This window comes from Equus przewalskii, chromosome 10 (assembly GCF_037783145.1).
Source record: "Equus przewalskii isolate Varuska chromosome 10, EquPr2, whole genome shotgun sequence".
In the NCBI taxonomy this organism is placed as follows: Eukaryota; Metazoa; Chordata; class Mammalia; order Perissodactyla; family Equidae; genus Equus; species Equus przewalskii.
Window position 1 is genome coordinate 4,069,330 of NC_091840.1, and position 20,954 is coordinate 4,090,283.

The 20,954-nt window shown below is 53.1% G+C and overlaps 1 protein-coding gene across 2 annotated transcripts in view; it reads left to right on the top strand.

Annotated features, from left to right (window-relative positions):
* The window catches only part of DNAH17 (dynein axonemal heavy chain 17), a 110,712-nt gene that overhangs the window by 12,038 nt on the left and 77,720 nt on the right, over positions 1-20,954 (top strand). For both annotated transcript variants that reach the window (XR_011522838.1, XM_008524885.2), the window contains exons 12-21: positions 501-766; positions 1,549-1,744; positions 4,074-4,220; positions 8,771-8,879; positions 9,894-9,997; positions 12,045-12,185; positions 14,136-14,279; positions 16,087-16,269; positions 18,907-19,161; positions 20,451-20,620. Coding sequence is in view for 1 of the 2 variants with exons in the window: in XM_008524885.2 (XP_008523107.2) it covers positions 501-766; positions 1,549-1,744; positions 4,074-4,220; positions 8,771-8,879; positions 9,894-9,997; positions 12,045-12,185; positions 14,136-14,279; positions 16,087-16,269; positions 18,907-19,161; positions 20,451-20,620 (1,715 nt within the window). In the remaining variant the exon portion in view is untranslated. The remainder of the gene's footprint in view (positions 1-500; positions 767-1,548; positions 1,745-4,073; positions 4,221-8,770; positions 8,880-9,893; positions 9,998-12,044; positions 12,186-14,135; positions 14,280-16,086; positions 16,270-18,906; positions 19,162-20,450; positions 20,621-20,954) is intronic.

Consider the following 20,954-nt stretch of genomic DNA (forward strand, 5'->3'; position numbering starts at 1 on the left):
CCGGAGAAAGTGTGGCTGCCTGGTCTGAGCATCGTTAGAGCAGCCCTCTGCCGTGGGCGCCACCGGCCCCCCCGCGCTCATTGGCTCGGCCAGTGGGGAGCCCCGGCAGGAGATGGGAGGGAGGGAGGAGAGGGAGCCTCAGGTATTTCTCCTCCCCCTGTGGGAGCATGTGGGGGTGACTTCAGGGGGTGCAGAGCTTCCAGAACTTCTGTCACATGTCCACCCCACACAGCCTCTGTCTCCAGGTTCTGGTAAGGGCCCACCTCACCCTCCAGTATTTTGGGACTCAGCACGTGTCAACATGAAGATCACAGAGGCATTCATTTAACCAATTGTTACACAGAGAAAGGTCCAAATGGATCTTTATCTTGGCAGGGTACCTGCTTTCTTGCTCCTGAAGCTTGGCTGCACACATTGCATCAACAGCCATGGGGCTGGGCGGGATGCATGGGGCAGGCGGTGGGGAGCCTACTGAAGGCACATCTCTCGTCTCTCTCCAGCTCCTGTACATGTGCGGGGGCCTCTTGGAGCGGCCTCTGATTCTTGCCGAGGTGGTACCCAGGTACTCAGTCATGCTGGAGCTGTTTGATGCTGAGCTGGACAACACCAAGATCTTGTATGATGCCCAGATTGCAGCCTCTGCAAACGGGAATATACCCCCAATCCACAAAAACATGCCCGCAGTGGCCGGGCAGCTCAAATGGAGCCTGGAGCTGCAGGAGAGGCTGGAGACCCCCATGAAGGACCTAAAGCATGTAGAGCACCCGTGAGTGGCGGCACCGGGTGGGCAGCGCCCCTCCACGGCCGGGGCCGGGGGCGAGGGCATCTATCCCAATCCCGAGGCAATCTGACGCTTCGTATTGGCGAAGCCTTTACTTCCCAAAGCACAATCCCAGAGGACACCCCAGCCATGTGCGCCCTTTCCTCCTGCGGGCGCCTTCTCGGCAAGTGTGGTCAGGAAGAACCTGGCTTGCCCTCTGCTGATGGTCAGCCTGATGGAAATTGTTTAACAAAGGCCACTCAGATGAGAACAAGCACAGGCTGTCCACTCCGAGTCTGCCGTGGCAGGGAGGTGGCCACCATCACCTGCGTTTGGCCGAGACTCGAAGGCAGGCAGTGGAGTGGGACAGCTTGCGGAGGAACAGAGGGAAGCTTCGGGTGTGCCCCGCGGGATCGAAGGCTGTTGGCATGGGGACTAGAAGAGAGGCATCCCATGTGGTTGCGTAGGGGGCGTATTTAGCCATCTCTGGTTGGTCCTAAGTTGGAAGGGAGGGCGAAAATGAGGGAAGCTGGCCGTTGCTAATCAGGTCCTGGCCATCTGGGGCCAATTGCTCCGGGGTTATTGTTTGACTTGCTGGACTGATTGCTGCAGATTGACGGCCATTGTCCGTCTGTTTACTCAGGCTCTCGGCCTGGAAGAAACAGAAAGTGAGCTGTCTGTGTCAGCGCCCCCAGGTCTGACAGACAGAGTTGGGACTCTAACGAGGCCCCAGAGGAAGCGAGAACGTGGGGCCTGGGCCTCACCACCCCATCTGCCTCTGATGGCAGGGTCATGTCCAGCGTGGAGGCCAAGCTGACCTACCAGAAATACGACGAGATGATGGAGCTGCTGAGAAGCTACCGAGAGAAGATCTACCAGCAGTGGGTGGCAGGAGTGGACAAAGATTGCCACTTCAACCTGGGGCAGCCCCTGATACAGAGGGACCCCATCACAAACCTCATCCAGGTCAACTTCAGCAAAGCGGTGGGTGCTGTCTTGCCGCCGCGTCGGGGTCCCGGGTTCCACTGCAGGTGGGGGTGGGAGAAGCCCGAAGCCGCTGAGGCCACTCCCCTTCTGCCAAGTGTTCTTGGGGGATCGATGCTTATGTCCTGGTTAGCTAAAGCTTTATTATTTAAGTATTTTGAAAAGTATGTCCAGGATATTTTTAAGATATGAGACAAAATACCTTGGAAATGGCTTCGATAATTACACGATTTTAAAGCTTGGCTACCTTTCCTGGTCTCCCAAGAGGGAACATCAATTTGAGAATTTACAAAAGAAAGAAAAAAAAAAAGGTCTTTGCAGCATCTGAACAAACAGGACACCTGGTCACGTCGGGCAAGCTGGAGAGAATTGGTAGTGTGGGCTGGGCCCGGAGAGTTTAGATGGGCACCAAGGACCAAAGCAGAGCAGCCTTCTGCCCACAAGCACTTGCCCAGCAAGGAGGCGTTTGCCCCGCTCTGAACAGGGCTGATACCAGGAAGGCAGGACACCCAGGTGTGACTTCCTCCAAAAGCTTCTCTTTCACTAAAGTTCGCTCTTTCTTTCATTCAACGAGTATTTGCTGAGCACCCCCGTGTGTCCTGGGATAGTCAGTGAGCCAGCGGACAAAGCTCCCTGTCCTCCTGGGGCTCACCTCCCTGGGGGGAGGTGGAGGGAGACGGGGAGAGCTGTGTGAGAGAGCAAGGAGAAGAGGGGATGACGAATTAGCACGACAAGAGAGGTGAAGCCTGTAACACTGAGAAAATGGTGATGGGTACCTCAAAGGAGCGGAAGGGCGGGTCAAGGGGGTCAGTAGAGTGGAGGGAATGGGGCAGGTTGCTGTTTGGGACGTGAGCACACTTGCAGGAGTAAGGCAGTTGGCCAAGCAGAGATCTGCGGGAAAGCCTTCCAGGAGAGCAAACAGCTACAGCGAAGGCCGGAGGTGTGAGTGTGCCTGGTGTGTTCTGGGAGCGGCAGGGAGGCCAGCGGAGCAGGTGGAATGAGCTCAGGGAAGGTAGTGGGAGAGGAAGTGGAGGGGAGGGCGGAGGAGGGGGGAGCACAGAGCACAGGGGAGGTGGGTGGAGAGGAGGTGGGGCGAGGGCAAGGACAGAGCACAGGGGCCTCACAGGCCGTCGGGCACTTGGGTTTTTGTTGTGGGTGAGACGGCAGTCATCGCAGGCTTTCGAGCAGATAAGGGCTTTGGTCTGACTTACATTTTTCAAGGATCCTTCTAGATGCTGTAGGGTGAATATACAGAGGAGAGGGCAAGGCTAGCAGCAGGGAGACCAGCTGGGAGCCTTTTGCTGGAATCCAGCATGAGAGATGCAAGGGTGGTGGCCAGGACCGGAGTGGCAGCAGTGAAGGTGTGAAGAGCGATTGGACTTTGATCACAGAGCCGATGAGCCAGTTGATCCAGATGGGTTGGAAATCCAGCTTTGAGGAAGAGCAGAGTCAGCCCCAGTGTTTGGGGGTGGGCAAGGAAGGATGGAATTGCCAGAAGCTGAGATGGCAGCTGGAGACAGCAAGCGGAGCAGGCTACAGGGCAAGATCGACGGAGCACATGTGTCTCGTTGAATTTGAGACACCAGTTAGACATCCACATGGAGACATTGAGTAGGCAGGTGGATATATGTGTCTGGGGATCAGCAGTGAGGTCTAGGTCGGGGACCTAAATGTGGGAGTTCTTAAAGCCATGAAGTCGGGTGAGGTCACCAAGGTGAGAGTAGATTGAGAGGGACAAAGCTCTGTGGCTCTCCAACGTGCAAGTCTTGAAAGCATCAAGAGAGACTGATGGTGGTGACCAGAGAGTCTGGAGCCCCAGACACTGTGCACCCAGGAGAAGGAGTGACCAGCAGCTGAGCGGTCACGCGAGATGAGGCCTGTGAAGTGACCAGTGGATTCAGCCACATGAAGGTCACGGACCCGGAGGAGAACAGCTTGGTTGAGCAGCAGGGCAGAAGCTCTGTTGGAAGGAGCCCTGTTTTCATCTCTTGGCTGTAACTAGGTGGGAGGAGGGGGGAGAGGGAAGGCTGGATCCTGCGGAGGACCCAGGTGAAGCCCTGAAGCCCTTCTCCAACAATCTGGGAAGTTACGATGGTGTCGTCCACCCACGCTGGCGACGCCAGCACTTTCTGTCTTGGGACCAGTAAATAGGGCGAAGAGGTCCTGATCCTGCCGGCAGCTCCCCTCCCCAGACACACCTCCCCCCAGCTTTGAAGTCCCCCTGTGGACAGGCTGTAGCAGCGTCCTGGGGACAGACCCTCACTTGTGTTGCCAAATGTTGTACCATTGAGGTCACCCCTGACCTTCTTGTCATCTTCATTTGCCTTAGTTGGTGGCAGTTCTGAGAGAAGTCAAGTACTTGAACTTCCAGGAACAAAAAGAGATCCCAGGCAGCGCCGAGAATCTGTTCTCGCAGCATGAAACCTTCCGGAAGTTTGTGGGCAACTTGGAGCTCATCGTCGGCTGGTATAATGAGGTGAGCCGGCGGAGTTTTGTTTTGTTCTGTTTGCCAAGTTTCGGGTTTTGTTTAGAACAAACACAGGTGTTGGATCTCCAAGTGCAACAGAATCACTGACTTCCTTCTCACATTCAGACGTGGTTTGGAGCCACTCTCCATTATTCACCCAACGGCGGCCGCAAAGCTGGCGACAACTCAAAACAGCTGATGATGGAAATCTTGCTTCTGTTGGACTTCGGCTTCCATTACACGCCTGTTTATAGATGCTGTACGCTCCTAAATATATTTTGCTTTGGGTAATATCAAAGTCATTGGAGATTACTTCCGTTACACCCATCGAAGTGTATGGGGTGCATTTCCTGGAATCGACTAGTATTACGAATCTCCCAGCAGCATGTGGTGAAGAAGCCCAGTGTGAGGTGCTGCCTCGAGATAACCAGAGAGGTGCCTGGGGAGGTGGCTGGTCCACCCTCAGCTCTGTGGCTCAAGAATTCCTTTTCCATCTTGACTCCTGATGTCGATCCCATCTGGGGCTGTGACACAAGCACCATAAAGAGGCTGGTCATCACTGAGAGTTCCCAGTCACTGACTAGCCTTGGGGGACAACAGGGCTGCTCGTTCTGAGAGCCTCCTTCCTGCGTGGGAACCCCTGGGAGCTGAATCAGTGACCAGAAGGGACCTCGAGAACATGGACTCAGGGCACAGCATGCAGTCAATATGCCCATCCTCGTTCTAGGCACCCCCTCTCTTACAGACCCTACCCACAGATCCCAAAAAAGGCTGCCATTTGTACCCCACGACCTCCACCCCGCCCCAGGCCGCAGCAGGTTAGGCCAGATGTGGACACTGTGTCAGTTTCCTGTGGCTGCTGTAACAAACAGCCGCAAACTGAGGGGCTTGAAAGAGTACTAATGTATTGTCTTCCAGTTCTGGAGGTCACAAGGCCAAAGTCTGTTTCCTTCTGCTGAAAGCGAGGTGCCAGCAGGGCTGCTTCCTTCCGGAGGCTCCAGGGAGAATCGCTTCCTTGCCTTTTCCACCTTCCAGAGGCCGCCCGCGCGCCTTGGCTCGAGGCTCCGTCTTCACTGCGTCTTCAGATGGCATGACTCCCACTTCTGCTTCCGTCCTCACATTGCTTTCTTCTCTGTTGACCTTCTTGCCTCCCTCTTACAAGGACCTCGTGATTGCATTGGGCCTGCCCAGATGATCTAGCGTAATCTCCCCGTGACAAGGTCCTGAGATGAGTCATGTCCGCAAGTTCTCTTTTGCTGTGTAAGGTGACGTAGTCACAGGGCCCAGAGATTAGGACGAGGACATCTTTGGGGAGCCATCACTGAGCCTACAACAGACACCTAATCCAAAAAGGGGCTAAGATTCTCTCTCCGCAGAATGCTGGGAGTTCGGAATTGGGTCGCAGCCCCATTGACGGTGGATCATGGGGGAGCAGAGAAACTGAGAGTGAGCAGAAACACAGGCTGCAGCAGGAAGGGAGCAGGGGGTGGAGCAAGTGGCCAGAAAGGCCTCGAGAGAGCAGACGTGGACTTTGTGGGGCCAGTCCCCCCACGCATCCGTGTCTGTGGGGTTTCCTCCAATGGAGTTTCCTCCTTGGAGCTCACTGTCAGTGCACCCTCGAGAGACCTGTGCTGGCTCCAGAGGGTCCTGTTTCTTTCAGCCAACTTGCCCCCAACTGGAACAGCTGCCTGGGGCCTGGAACATTTTTGTTTGTGTTTTGTGTCTCAATCTGTCCGTGAGGTGCTTACTGGCTCCCGGGTTCCTGACGTGAGGGCGTCTTTTCTAGAGACACGTGGGCCAGGCCTCTGTTTTTCTCTGTTTTCTTGTAGGGGTCTTGTGGGGAACGCCCAGGCCATCAGGACCACTTCCTGTCCTGTCCCTCCCCAGCCCCTTGCTGGGTTCTGAGTTGGTGTTAACAGAGCATAGATGTGCCGTGTGCCTTCCTCCTATGAGAGAAAGAAATGGCATCGGTAATGCTGTGAATCCAAAGGGTGTTTCTGTCATCCAGGACTTGCCTACAAGACGTCTCACACGGGGGATGGTGGTCAGATGACACCATGTATTTGAACAAGCCCAGAATTCAATCCCCACTTCAGATGCCACCCAAGAGAAGCGTTGGAATACCGAAAGACTCAGTGCGTGCCTGGAGAGGCTGAGGAAGCCCCGGCTCTGGGGGGACGTGACCTCCCTTCTGAACGGGATGGGAAAGCCGAAGGCGACGTGAGGCTCGCCGGGTCCTGCCATCTCGTGGATTTATCAGAAATATCACCCTGTCCCACACACACCTACAAATAAATCCACCTCAGATCCATTTCTTACTCAACTCCAGATCCATTCCTTACTCCATCCAGAGAATTAGGGCATTGGGTGGTAATGCAATCTACAATGTGTCCAATAATACTGTTATTCTCATTCACTTCATTTGCAAGATAAAATCTTAATTGACTCATTTGTGCTGCGGACCATGAAGCACAGTCTCTGCTTTAAGTGCATTTCCTTGAATTCGCTTTCTCCAGAAACCGCTGTCTTCAGCATCGGACGACTCGTGTCCATCCGTCCCCTGGGACACCACGCAGCCATGGTGTTTAGAGAAAATGAAGGTGTGGGGGAGACAGTGATGCGGAAAAGTGCTTGTGGGTTATTTTCAGTGTAAAAGACTTTCTACAATGCTACAATCAGAAAAAAACCCTCAACAAATGTTATTTAGAAAAAAACCAAAAATTGATCTTCCATTTCTGTATTTGCAAACAAAGCCCAGCCGAGCACAGGCTGTTCAGTCCGTGACGCGCGTTGGCTTCAGCTGAGTGGTCTTGTTCTGCTGATAAAGATGCTGGGCAGTCAGACGGGAGCTGAGCGCTTGCAGCCGTGGATGCTCTTTTCTGTCTTTGGAGATGCTCCTGGGCCCCTTAGACACGCTTCTTATTCTCAGCATGGTTTCTGTTGCTGAGACACCGCGGGCCTCCAGACTGCGAGTATGCACTGATGTGTGAAGGAGGCAAGAGTGGGTGTGGAGCTTTGGGGAATCTGCTGGGGTCTTTGCGGGACCCCTCGACTGTGCTTTTCTCCCAGATCACGCTGCTGGGAAAAATGCCCTAAAGGTGTGGATTTATAACACAGCCTGTTGAAAAGCAATAAACAGGGGGTATTAATCGGATCTTCTCACCACAAGCATTGTTTACGCTGGCTGTCACAACGGCATAGTAATATTTGGCTACTTTTCTGGGCTATTACTGTGAGAAATGGTCAATAAATCGCCCTCCCGAGTCTCTGAGTGACCGTATGAGTTGTGGGCAAGAGCCGCAGCCCAGGCTTCACCACCCAGGAGCGGCCCCCACCCACCTCGGCTGCCCCTTGGGGCTGGCCCTGGGTTCTGACCTCGCCGCAGCCTGCCGTCTCTGCTCGGGTCGGTCACTGGAAACTCAGCACCTTTGTCCAGCTGCTTAAATTCCGTGCAAAGGGCTCCCCTCTGACTCTACTCACCGGGATTTGGTTGCAAACATCCTAAAGAGGCACGTGGTGAGGTTATCTCACTCAGGATGTATTCTAAGCAAGGGCTCCATGACTGGGAGGAGCCGCCCCGTGTAATTGTTTCATAACCCGACTCTGATGAATGGAATCATATTTCACACGAACTCGCTTTATGATTCTGGAGACCGTTTGTTTTACTTCTGTCTGGTTTCCACTGGTAATAGCTTTTAAGCTTTATTTCTCTGCCCTTACCCACTTTTCTAAGAGTTAATCGTCTGAAAACATTTGAAGGCAGTGGCGGGGGTGGGGGTGGGGCTGGGGGCACCATTTAAAGGACTAAATGTATGTAAAGAATTATTCTGAAAGGCAAATAGTCAGCGTCTCATGTACAGTTGTAATTCTGTGTACATCCCTTTCTTTATAGAGTAGAAATGTCCTTGAAAAGTTATATAAACATCAAAATGTTGCTAGATAGAAGGATGTTACAAAGGGCGGACGGTGCTTGTTATTTAAAGGAATAATTTATAAAAACTGTCTACACTCTCCTCCTTTTTCTCTGTTTTGTGAGTTGAGGCGTTCAAGCGTTAAATTAGTTTCTTGAAGCAGCTGGAACTGTGTCAAGACGCTATGGAACCTGTACTCCTGTTGACTCTGATCTGTTAACAGCTTGAACAGCTTCTCTGCGATCCTGGACTCCTCGAGCATTAGATTCATGACCCAGGAGAGATTCTGAGCCCAGAAATGCCCCAGTCACCCATGTGTGTTTCCCTGATTCTCTGATTATGAGTCTAAGCCAGATTTTTAAAAGTTTTGGATTATACACTCACTGTTTTTGTGTTATTGTACTCCCTTCTCTTTCTACCCCATAACATGGGTAATTGAGAGTTAAGTATATACATAAATCCTGGGTAATAAAAATAATTGTAAACGTTGAAATCTCCTGAAATTTGATTTACATGTAATTCTCAATCAAATAACACTAGTTGTAACTGGCTTGGTGGGTACCGAGTAATAAGTCCTTACCGTAAGACAGTTTTCGGTCTGGCTGGATTTGGAACAAAGGCCCTGAAACTGTAGGCTTCGTTTTGCAGATAAAGACCACTGTGATGGACGTAGAATTCCCACTAGTGAAGTCGGAGTTGGAAGCAATCGATGTGAAGTTACTGAGCGCTGAAACGACGTTGTTCTGGAACGGGGAAGGTACCAAGGCCATGTTCATTTCACGTAGGGCTAAACTGGGGGGTGGGGGGTGGGGGGTGGGGTCCGACCTGTCTGGCTTCTGTCCTAAAACATACCCGAGTGGCCGCTTCTGCCTTCTGGCTCGGTGGGTCCACTCTGACCGCAACGGGGTTTCGTTTAAAGCTGAAGGATAGTTGCACCTGCTTGCCCGGTCCCAGCAGCCCATCTGTGTCACGTACAAAGAGAATGGGCAAAGACTCCTTGGCAATAACCGAGGGTTCCAAGTTTGCGAACTAGACTCGCTGGAGGCCGGGGCAGTGTGCTGGTCTTCCACGCGGGCACGCTGCCGCTGGCTCCGGGCAGAGATCCGAGAAGTAGAAGTGACCCCATGAGTCCCCTTCCTCCCTCCATCCCACCGTGGGATCAGGCGGAAGAACCTCATCCCCAGGACCCGCCTCTGGGTAAACAGCACTGCCATCGTTTGCCCCTCCATCAGGACCTTCCAACTTGTCTTGCGCCATCTTTTCAGCCCTCCTATGCCGTCTCCTGCCTCCACTACTCGAAGGAGGGACTGTGCACTGACCCGAACCTGGCTCCACCTGGACCTTTCTGTGCAAGGAAGCCGTGTGCTTCTTTTTTCTCACTTCCGCCCAAGAACATGTCTCTTCCAGCTGCTCCAATCCAGGCCTCTGAGAGCTTTCTAAGGAAGCTCGAGTCTCTCCAGCGTTCTGTCCATGGCTGGAGGGGCTGGGGTGCCCAGGGATGGGGGTCCCTTGGCATCAGGAGCCTGGAGTTCCTGGGCGGAATTAATAATCCGCCTGTTTGGGGATAGGGAAGTTCCGCTTCCAGAGAGGCACAATGTGCATTATTCCTCAGCACTTCCTTTCAGGGAACTCGCAGTGATTTCTTCTGCTTCACGTTCCAGATATTCACACAGGTGCTGTCTTGTAATAATGAGTGTTAAGCCAGCTCAAGGGAAGTTTTCATTTCGCTAAGTCGTTCACTTTGTGAGAGTCCTTTACGCTTATATTTTAGGGGTGTTTGAATATATTCAAGAGATGCGAGAAATTCTGTATAACTTGCAGAACAGGATGCAAAAAGCAAAGCAGAATATAGATGGAATTTCCCAGGCCATGAAGGTGAGTAAGCTGCAAGGCACAGAGTGGGGCTTAAATGGAGACCCAGGAGAGGTTCCTGGGGAAAACGGGCCCCGCGGAGATGCTCACGGAACGCGCCACAGGCAGCGGGAGCCTGCTCTTTGAGGCTCTGGACCGCACAAAGATGTCAGGGTGGTCCCAAGGCAGAAAAAGTCCCTCTGCAGAATTCAATTCCGTTCCATTGAGCTCAGCAAGTGTGCGTGCAGGGTCCCCTCTCTGCCAGGCAGGTGCCAGGAACAAGGAGGGGAAAGATGCGCTAACTCGGCTCTGCCTGCAGCATGCTCATCGCTCCTTATGGAAGCAGCACGGTCCCTTTCACCCAGCCCAACGCAGAGAACGGGGGTGGCGGGGGGGAGTCCTTCCCTAGCCTCCCCTGTGGTCTGTCGTCAGCGCCCTAATTTGCAGACATCTGCAGCGATAGCTCCAAAAGGAAGTTTTCAAAATGCCCGCTCCCATTACTTTGCAATGTCTATGTAACTCTATTTTATTTTTAAAACAATCATGTTTATGCTATATTTTGCATATCAAAATTAAATAACCAAGATGCCCCACCAGCCCCGCCACGCACCCCCGCCGAGATCGCGCTTCGGAGCAGGCTGATATCCACCACCTCCCTTTCCACCCCCACAGACTCCTGGGTTGAAATCATTTGGAATTTCTGATCCTGGCCAGCATTAGTGTTTTTTGTTAGAACACATCTCTTCTATTTGGAGACTCCTTTGGCTTTTCACAGCATGAAACTTCTATGTTACAGTTCACGTGCATTTCATCACCACCCACGTAGATGTACTCAGTACATCACAGATGAAAATCATGGCTCACCACTTTTTCTTCTGATTCAGTTTTCATTCGAATGGAGTAATTCCTCAAGTAATTTCCTCAGAAAGTCTGCATTGATGACGTACTTTCTGAGTCCTTGCTTGTCCAAAAATATCTTTCTTTTGACCTCACCTGTGGCTGTCTGTTGTCCAGGTAAAGGATGTTTTGATGTGGTCCTTTTCTTTCAACAGTCTAGAAACATCCCTGTGTCAGTCTGCTCGGGCGGCTCCAGCAAGTGCTGGAGACAGGGCAGCTTAAACAGGAGAAACTTATTTTCTCACAATTCTGGAGGCTGGAAGTCCGAGATCAAGGTGCAGGTGGGGCTGGTTTCTCCTGAGGCCTCGCTCCTTGGCTTGGAGATGGCATCTCCTCCCTGTGTCCTCAGAGATCTTTCCTCTGTGTGTGCCTGTGTCCTGATCTCTTCTTCTTGTAAGGAGACCAGTCATGTCGGGTTAAGGCCCACCCTAGCGACTTTGTTTTAACTGAATCCCCTCTTTAAATACCTTTTCTCCAAATATGGCCACATCCTCAGGCACTAGGGGTTTAGGACCACAACGTATACATGTGGGGGACACAATTCAGCACACAGCAGTCCCTGTCTTGTAGCTTCAACGTTGAGAAGGTGGACAATGGCATGACTTTCCTTTTCATGTCCTCATTCTCTCTGTCTGGAGGTGTGTGGAGTTTTTCAGTATCTTCGAGCTTCAGAACCCTCACCAGGGTGTTTCCAGACATGCGTCTCCTCTTGTTAATGTTCCCTGGACTCCCTTAAGGGTTTCCATCTGAAAATGGCAGCATTTCTTCAGCTCATCAACACCGTGTTTAGTCATCTGTTCTGTCACATGTGTCTCTTTCTGTTCTCTGGAGCTCTGATCATCTCCACATTCATCTCCGGATCTGGCCGCCTTGTCCCCTACCTCTTCATTTATGGCTTCCCTCGCCCTCAGCTCCTTTGGTGCCCTGACAAGAGAGTCAGATTCCTTCCCCAAGAGTGACTCCTTTTGGGCCTGATTGGGTGAAGCATCCCAGACGTCTCTCTGCCCCTCAAGGCCCTGACTGGTTTTGAGTTGTCATCTAAGGCTCTCTGGTCAACAGTTCTCAGGGGCCTAGGCCTCTCCGAGGTCAGCAACGGACAGGGATGTTCACATCAGAGAGTGTGCAGTGAAGGAGCGTTTTCTCCAAAGACTTTTCTCTCGCGTCTTCCTTTCAGGATTGGTCTGCCAACCCAATGTTTGAGAGAAAGGACAACAAGAAAGAGGCTCTGTTGGACTTGGATGGAAGGATGCTCAATCTCAACAGACGCTACGCTGCGGTCAAGGATGCTGGCCAGAAGATCCAAGCCATGGTTGCAGTAAGGACACGCCCAGGAGGGCCATTGAGAGCCTGCTTGCTCTTCATTAAATGGCTCAGTGGTCACAGAAGTCTGTGATCTTTAGTCCAACAGTCTTGTTTGAAAATAGCAGACCATCCCAAACGTGCCCTTTGAAGGCTGAGTCCCCTTGTCACGTGTCTGCCCTCTGTTCTAAGGGGATCAGCACCCCCTACCCCGCACAAAGTTGGTGTAGACAAGTGACATCTTGGTACAAAGTCAACAGCTCTTGTTTCCCTGAGATAAGCTGCTCGAGGGCAAGCACTGTGTCTAACCGGCGTCCTTCATGGTTTGCCCATGGTTCACCAGTGGGAAGAGCGAGGAACATTGGGGGTGTGTGCATGGCGTATCTGTGCCAACACGCTCAAATCAGGATATGTGAGGACGCACACCTCCTGTGCTGCCTAGAGAGCAGGAGATTCCTTTTTGCCAACAGTCTCAACGGTCCGTGAGCCCATGTCCCTGCTGACACGTTCAGAGGGAGAATGCAAAATGGTAGCCTGGCGTTCTGGAAGCTCTGCTTAGATTCCTAACAGTGTGGGTGTCCTTGTGCCTCCCTCACTTGGCAGGTGTTTTATCCAGCTTGCATCTTAGCTTTTGTATCTGAGGCGAATGTGAAAGGTGGAACGCTGCATTGGCCTGAAAAAGGGAGAATTCTCTCTTGAGCTCAAGATGTTTTCAGGGCAGTTTTCTGGGGTTCCCAGGGCATGGTGCAAATCATTGGTATGGACTTAAATGATGGGTCACCACACCCACACAGACCAGTGGGCCCCACGGGGAGGAGGGTCTCTCGCTGGCTGTTCTCATGATCACCTCATTGCTTGGAAGGTCGTTACCCCAATGGAGTGACTTGACTGGACCAAAAAATATTTTGTCTTTTTTCCAGATCCTCTTCCTTCCCTCTTTGCCATGGTGCCAGAAAGTCCCACTAAATTAAGATGTTAAACTGCAAAAATGTTACTTGAAAGAGTTAAGCAATTACCCTGCTAACACTCTCAGAAGTGTTGTAAACAAAGCCCAGGACAAATCCATTTGGCTTAGGGTCAGGCAAGGGATCGCAGTGCAGAGCACAGGAAGAGGGCGGGCGAGGACGCAGGGCCGTGGGGTAGGACCCTGGTGAGGCAGAGGCCAGCTAGCCAATGAGACAAGGCTTTGAGGTCACATAGATTTGCCAGAGTCCTCTACTTCCATGATAGTCATTTTAACCATTTCTTTCTACTTTACGCTGAAATTATTTAAGCCTGTGTCTTCTCTCCTCTATTGGAATATACCTGCCTGAGGGTACAGACTGGGTCCTATTCATCTTTGTATTTCCCTGTCGCACTCGGTGTCTTACAGATTCATATGTCTACCTATCCATCCCGTCATCCACCCATCCACCCTCCCACTCCCCCATCTATCCACCCACCCACCCATCCATTCATCCATCCACCAGCTCCTACTCTGTCCTAGGCATACTGCTGAGTGCTGGAGGTACAATGGTGGAAAAGACAGTCAATCGCTGTCCTCATGAAGCTTGGCTCCAAGGGGGGGCGTATAGACCAGAGTCAAATAAAGAAAAGAATTCAGAGTTGTCATCTGTGCCATCATGGGCACAAATAATGGATTGCTAGAGAGAATATAGGTGGGGGAAGGGACAGGAACCAAACCTAAGATGAATGGAGGGTGGTCAAGGAGGGCCTCTGAGAGGAGGTGACATTTGGGTTAAAACCTAAACTATTAGAAGAAGCCAGATGCGACGAGAATGGGAGAGGGTAGCCTGCGCAAGACTCTGCCATAGGAAAGAGCCCAGCACATTCGAGAAGCTGGGAGCAGAGCCGGGCATCCGGAGGATGTGAACAAGGGCAAGGGGGGTCCAGAGAGTCATTGAGCACGTTGCTTAAAGAGGGAACAGGTGAACCAGTGGAATGACAGCTGACTGCTCGTTTGCAGGAGAACGCAGAGCTGTTCAGAGCGGACACAGCGAGCTACTCCTGGAAAGACTACGTCAACCACATCGACGGCATGGTCTTGGAGGAATTTGACCACTTCATCCGCAAATCCCTGAACTACCTGATAGACAACATGGTTACAGATGTGAGTTACAAATATTAGATAGATTATTTCTTTACAAACAAACAGACATTAAAATCTGCCTAGGGTGACTAACCCACCCCAGTGCTAAAACCGGAAGTCCTGCATCCCGGGACTGCATCCTCCTCAGTCCCAGGCACTCAGGACACCTGGTCACCTTAAATCTGCCGCACCATGAATCGGCCGTAGAATACCTAAGTGGACCTGAGGAGGTTGTCCTACCTTGTCTCCAGGTGACGGGTAGCAGGCACCACAGCCCCTACTCACATTGATTGGGGGGGGGGGGGGCCCTGTCAGCAACATCAGCCCCTACCCTACTCGACTCTCAGCCAGGTGGGTGGAAGTGTAAGCCAGATGAGCAAACGGGACGGGATGTGCAGGTTCGTTGCATCCCGGCACGTTCTCCAGCGTTTTCCGTGGGGTTGAGCCCTTCCCTACCCATGTCTTTTTGTTATATGGCTCCCAAATGATTTTGAATATGGCCAGTAGGGCAGGATCAAAGACCCCCAGCGCCCCCCCGCCCCTCCAGGAAATGATGGTGGGGATGGCACTGAGACACCCTGTACCAGCCACAGAGGGCGGATGGCCTGTGCCTGAGCCCAGCACGTGTGCCTCGAAGGCCGGTGGTCACCAGACACTCACGGACCCTACATTCTGTTGATGAAAGTAGTCATCACCACCGACTGCAAGTTTCCCCATGCAACAGACAGCCCTGCAAGGTGTCAGCAACGGAATTAACCAATTTACAGTTAACATACAATTATAAGTCATAAATTACAGTTTCAAAGTGAGCAAAGTCACAATCAAAACTATGAGGACGCCCCGATAACAAAATGTACTCCTCAAGAAGTCCCAGGGTGTCCCTAAGTGGCCCAGTGAGAAGAGCCGACCCCCTGAGCTAGCAGCTTTAGAAAAGTCTGGTCATTTGAGTTCATGACGATTGAACTTTCATACCACTTAGCATCTGACTCAGACACTAGTCAACACCCTCCCTTGGTCATAGAGCAAACCAGGGGGCTCTCAAGTCAACCACTCCCAGGGCCAACAGGCAACTCTGTTTGGAGGAAGATAAGAGGCCATGGAGCGGATCTCATGGCCACCCGTGGGCCTTGGCCCATGCTTTGGGATTCACTGGTATGTCCAGCTATCCTCCATCCCATCGCCTTACAGAGGCTGGCCCACTCAGCCTTGCAGCCTCACGAGGGGATCCAGGAACACGCAGGGTTACTGTGTGCATGTGCTTTGTAAACGGGAACCTCTGATGGGTGTGAGGGCTCGTCCTTTTCAGAGCACAGGGAAGGCTGTCCTGCCTGGCTGTGACCCCACCACACACTGTGGCCGTGGCTGCCAGCACTTAAAAGTGAGCCAGCCACGACTCTGCACACTCTGTATGCTACCGAGCCATTTAATCCTCACAATAACCCAAAGAGATGGGGACAGTTGTTGTCTCTGTTCTATAAAATTATTATCCTCATTTTATATATTTGGGGAAATTGGGGGGTCAAGTGTCTTGCTCAAGGCCACAGAGCTAATAAGTAGCAGATTCAGGCTTTGAACGGAGGTAGCTGGTCTCTCGTCTGCACTTAGAATCGCTGCCCTCTCCTGCCCTGGACTGCTCCAGCCTGCTTTTGGCCCAATGGTGGTTTCAGACCCCTTGCTGAAGAACCCACTGGGGCCACCTGCCCTGCAAAGTGGTCCCAGCCAGTGGGAGTTAGCCCTATACATTGGCTGGTGCCCAGAGTGAACATCTGGGCATTGAGAATGGCTCAGCCAAGGGCGAGGCATTGACCCCCGTGATGACCTGTTTCAGGAGAGTGTGGCACCGCTGTTTGAGGTCCGCATGGAGCTGGAAGAGGATGGGCTGGTCTTCAGTCCGTCCCTGGAGATGGGTGGGACCCGTGGCTTCCTGGCGCTGATCGAGAGCCTGATCAATGACATCTACAATGTCGCCAAGCTCATCCCCCGACTGGCCAAGGGCAGAATGAGCTACAAGGTCAGTCTGGGCTTCCTACAGCCCACCCGCTTTCTCTGCGTGGGCACCCATTGCTTTCCTAATTCAGAATTGCCTTCCTAACTCAGCAATGCCTGGTTATTTACATTTTAAATGATGATGGTTCTGAATGTGACGAGAAGCGAGAGGTTTTCCATTCTATCAAGTTCTATCACAGGACCACAGACCTGATTTCTGTCCCTACTCTGGAAATCCCATACGTCTTCCCAAAGTGGCTTCTCCCCAGTCGGCCTGGCTTTCATTCCTCTGGCGCCTCCCCACCCCCAGTGAGACGTGAAGGGCGTGTTCTTCCCCGCTTCCTGGTATTCCGCTGCCTTCTGTAATTTAAATGCTGGGACTCTGTCAGCGCTCAGGCGATTGGACAAACATCCAGTGGCGCTCCACATGCATTAAACACCGGCCTGCTGAGTAGGACATAGTCAGATCAGATTCTAGGGAGGCAAAAGGCATAGGGAATTTGGCGCCCCTGCAGGGGGGGGTCTAAGGAGGCATGTTTGTCAGAGCATTGTTTCTATAACAGTAAAACGAAAATTGGAAAAGACCTCAATGTCCATCAAAAGAGGAGTCGTTCAATAGATTCTGGCCCATCCATGCAAAGGCATCTGGGTGAGTCACAAAAATGAGCCAGGGGTGGAAGGATGCTCGTGACGTGCTATTAAGTGTTTACCAAGTTGTGGAACAACATTTAGAAATGATTTCATTCATCTAAACAAACACAAATCTGTCCTTCCATGGATACACTCCAAACTGTTCAGAGTGTTTACTTCTGGGAAACAGGACGGGAATAAGGATGGAGGGAGCACTGAGGATGCAAAGGGGGCTTTTAATTTTATATATTTCTACATTGCTTGAAATTTTTGATGATGGGCATGTGTTATTTGTAATAACGAATACGGCAAAATGCTCTGTACTATTAGGGGGACAGGTATGTGTATATGCACGTGTGTGGGTGCGTGTGTGCTTGTGTGCATGTATGTATGTGTGTGTGTGTGTGTGTGTGTGTGTGTAGTGAGGTGAGGACACAAGAAGAAATACCTGGCAAGGTCAAGGACAGCTTGCTAGAGGAGATGACATGTGAGCTGAGCCTTAAAGGATGGGAGGGGATTTCCAGGCAGATGGCGTCAGGCAGAGAAAATGCCTTGAGGATTTCTGAGCCACAAAAAGGTGACTTGCCTGGTCCAGGCGCATGCAGCAAGCTGTTCCGGAGTTCAGAATAGAGTTGGCCACCAGTGATCAGCTCAGGTACGGATGTGGGACCCAACTCACGCCAACGAGAGCCAGACGCCCACATGTGCTCTGGGATCTGACGGGATGCGTGTCTGGACTTCCTGCACCCATCCTGGGACCCTGAGAGCGGCTTCATCTACTGATGAAGAAGATGATGAAGAGCGAAGCAGGCTGAGGGTCCTGGTGATCAAACCACACTCCAGTCTATGGGCCACCCCCCATCTCGTCTGTCACCACGAGATTTTAATTTATGGAGGTGACGGAGGGACATGGAGAGGTCAGTGCCACTGAAAGAAAAGCTGGATGCTGCTCACGGTTCTCCTGGAACTGCAGGGCCACAGCGGGGAGCACCAGGTTTGCTCAGGAGGGAGAAGCAAGAGGGAGGAGAAAGCCCTGGCCAACCTTTCTTGGGGTCTCCGAGGGAAAGGCGACAGGCCGGGGAAGCAGCTTGGGCCTGGCCAGTGTGCATCATGTCAGCTGGGCTCTGGGCTTTAGGGCTGGTGCCCAGTTATCTGGTGCCTAGCCCAGGCTGATTAGGGCAAGGGGAGGCCCGGATAAAGGAGGCGGATGAGGGTGTAAACTTGGATTGGTTGGTTTGCACATGAAAGGCGTGCTTGCTCCCTGTCCCAATCCTTGGCTGTCTCTAAGAACTGGCCCTGGGAGGGGCAGTCTCTCCCTAGCCAGCAAGATTTTTTAAGCTGTCAAAGCATCTTAAAATGCAGAAAATAAAAAACATGATTGATACACAGCCCCCATCTCGAGATTCTCCGGTTACATAAGCCAGCAGTTGTTTTTTTTTGCTTACATCAACCTGGGTTGGGTTTTCAGTCACTTGGGACTCAAAAGCTCCTGTCCAGAGGGGCCTCGCACGCCCCTTGCTCTAGCCATCCACAGCTCAAACACCCTGCTTCCTCCCAGCGCAGGGCCTGTGCACGCACTTTGCTGCTTCTCTTGCTCTTTGCCTCCCTGTCCCGTCCATCAGCTCTCAGACCAATGGTTGCTTCCTCAGGGAGCATCCCGGCCTCCTCCCCACTGCCCCTCAGAGCAAGGGCCCGGCTCGCGATGTTTCGTGTCTGTGATTCTCTGATGAACGTCTGACCCCACCGGGGCTGTAGCCTCCGTGTGAGTCCTGTCCGTCCCCAGTGGCACACAGCAGCTTGAATGAATGAGTCGATGCATGAGTCACCCTGGGGTCTGCTGGGCCAAAGTCACATTCAGCACACCTTCTCATGGGAGAACATTGCAAATCAGCACACGTCCCTATTTCCCATCTTGAGAGGTTAGCAACGCTTCTGCCGACAGAGAGCCGCTCTCCAGGACGAGGTGATCAAATCTAAGTCCTGAACGCCAGCAAAATGCTCACCTGTTTGTTTCTCTCCTGCCCCCTTCCAGACGGACCTGGAAGACGTTACTGACCTGATAGAGATGAGGGAGGAGGTGTCCAACCTGGTTATCACTGCCATGAAGGCGGCCGAGGAGTACCAGGACTCCTTCGAGAGGTACTCCTATCTCTGGACGGACGACCCCCAGGAGTTCATGAAGAACTTCCTGATCTACGGGCGTGCGGTCACCCCGGAGGACTTGGACGGCCGGGCCGAATCGTCCCTTCCCAAGACCCCACCCACGCTCGCCCAGTTCCAGCAGCAGGTGCGTGTGAGCCCCGCCCGCTGGCTTCCTGGCCTCCGGAATTGCCCCGTGGAGGATCGCTGGTCTTGGTTTGAAAGGGGTGAATGGTTTTAAAATGTAGGTTTTATTATAAATCAAGAGACGACTGCCATTGAAAAGATAGTCTGTGACTCACGGTTCCCAAGAGGAGGGGGCCCGCCAGGCCATGCGCGGCCACACGAGAACGAGGACGCTCCAGGGTGGGGGAGGAGGCAGAGGGAGTGAGCGGACAGCATGGGCAAGAGCCTGTATTGGGGTTTTCTCGGTCAGGAGAGGCAAGGCAAGCAGGCTGAGGATTGGCGAGTTTGAATCGCTGCAGTGGACTGCGGGGTGTCGGGACTGGCTGGCACCTGGCCTGGGGTGATCAGGACGGGGCAACACTGGGCCAGAGTGTAGGACCCTGTGAGAGCCTGATAAAGGAGGTGCTGGCGTGTGGGCTCTGGGTTGGTTGTTTGTGTAGGAAAGGTGTGCTCCCTGGGGAGTTGTCTGCCATCTCTAGGAACGAGCTCTCCCTGGGAGGGGCAGTCCCTCCAGGGCCGGCGAGGCCCCCGATGCCAGAGCATCCAGAACATAGAACATAAGAAAACAGGGGCCGGCTCTGTGGCCGAGTGGTTAAGTTCGTGCGCTCCGCTGTGGTGGCCCAGGGTTCGGATCCTGGGCGCGGACATGGCACCACTCGTCAGGCCACGTTGAGGCGGCGTCCCACATCCCACAACTAGAGGGACCTGCAACTAAGACATACAACTATGTACCGAGGGTTTGGGGAGATAAAGCAGGAAAAAAAAAAAAGGCAAAAAAGAAAACATAGTTCGTGTAGGAGCTGCTGCCTCTTTTCCTGATTAGGCAGAGAAGAGAGAGAGAGAGGCTGGTGAGTGGAGGTGACGCACCCAAGGAGAGATGCACAGGGGGGCACATTTTGCCGCACAAGGATGGGGATGGCTGGCAGAACGTGCCAGCCCTGAAAAGGTGAAGCCATGTGGAGAGGGCAGAGTTAAGGGGAGCCCTGCAGGTGCCATGGCCACACTCACCTCCAGTGGCTTTTGTCCTGTTCTTCTTCAGAAGCCCTGCTGGCCTTGCCCAATGCTGCCCCTCTCTGATGTTATCCTGGGCTGGGGATAGACTGCTGGGCACAGGGACCCCCAGGGGTGCTGGAGAAGGAGACTAGCCGGCAGTAAGGGCCTCCCGCGTGCCAAGGCTCTGTGCGGGGCACCCGCCCTGTGCCGGTGTCACCCCCACGGCCGCCCGCCCAGTGAGCAGAGGCTGTTTTCCAGATCGACTCGTATGAGAAGCTGTACGAGGAGGTGTCCAGGAGCGAGAACACCAAGGTGTTCAGCGGCTGGCTGCAGGGCGACTGCCGCCCCTTCAAGCAGGCCCTCCTGAGCACCGTCAAGCGCTGGAGCTTCATGTTCAAGCGACACCTGAGCAACCACGTCATCAACAGGTGGGCGCCAGGACCCTGCCACCCACCCTGCCGTCATCCTGACCGCGACCACAGCCCAGGAGAGCCCGAGAAATACACCAGGGGCCTCCACAAACAGCCTTCCGTGGAAGCGCATGGTGTCGGGGGGCGCCTCCGCCAGGGAGGACACGGGGGCGAAGGCCAGGCTAGGAGGCAGTGGCCCCACCAAGGGCAGGTCCCAGCAGAAAGGGGCCACCTGGCTGTGAGCGAAGGCTCTGTCCCTCTGTCCAGCCCCTATCATGGAGCACCTGCAGTGTCTGGGCGCCAGACGCCGGGGAAAGCTCTGGGAGCCTGGGTCTGGCGGGGAAGCCTCGTG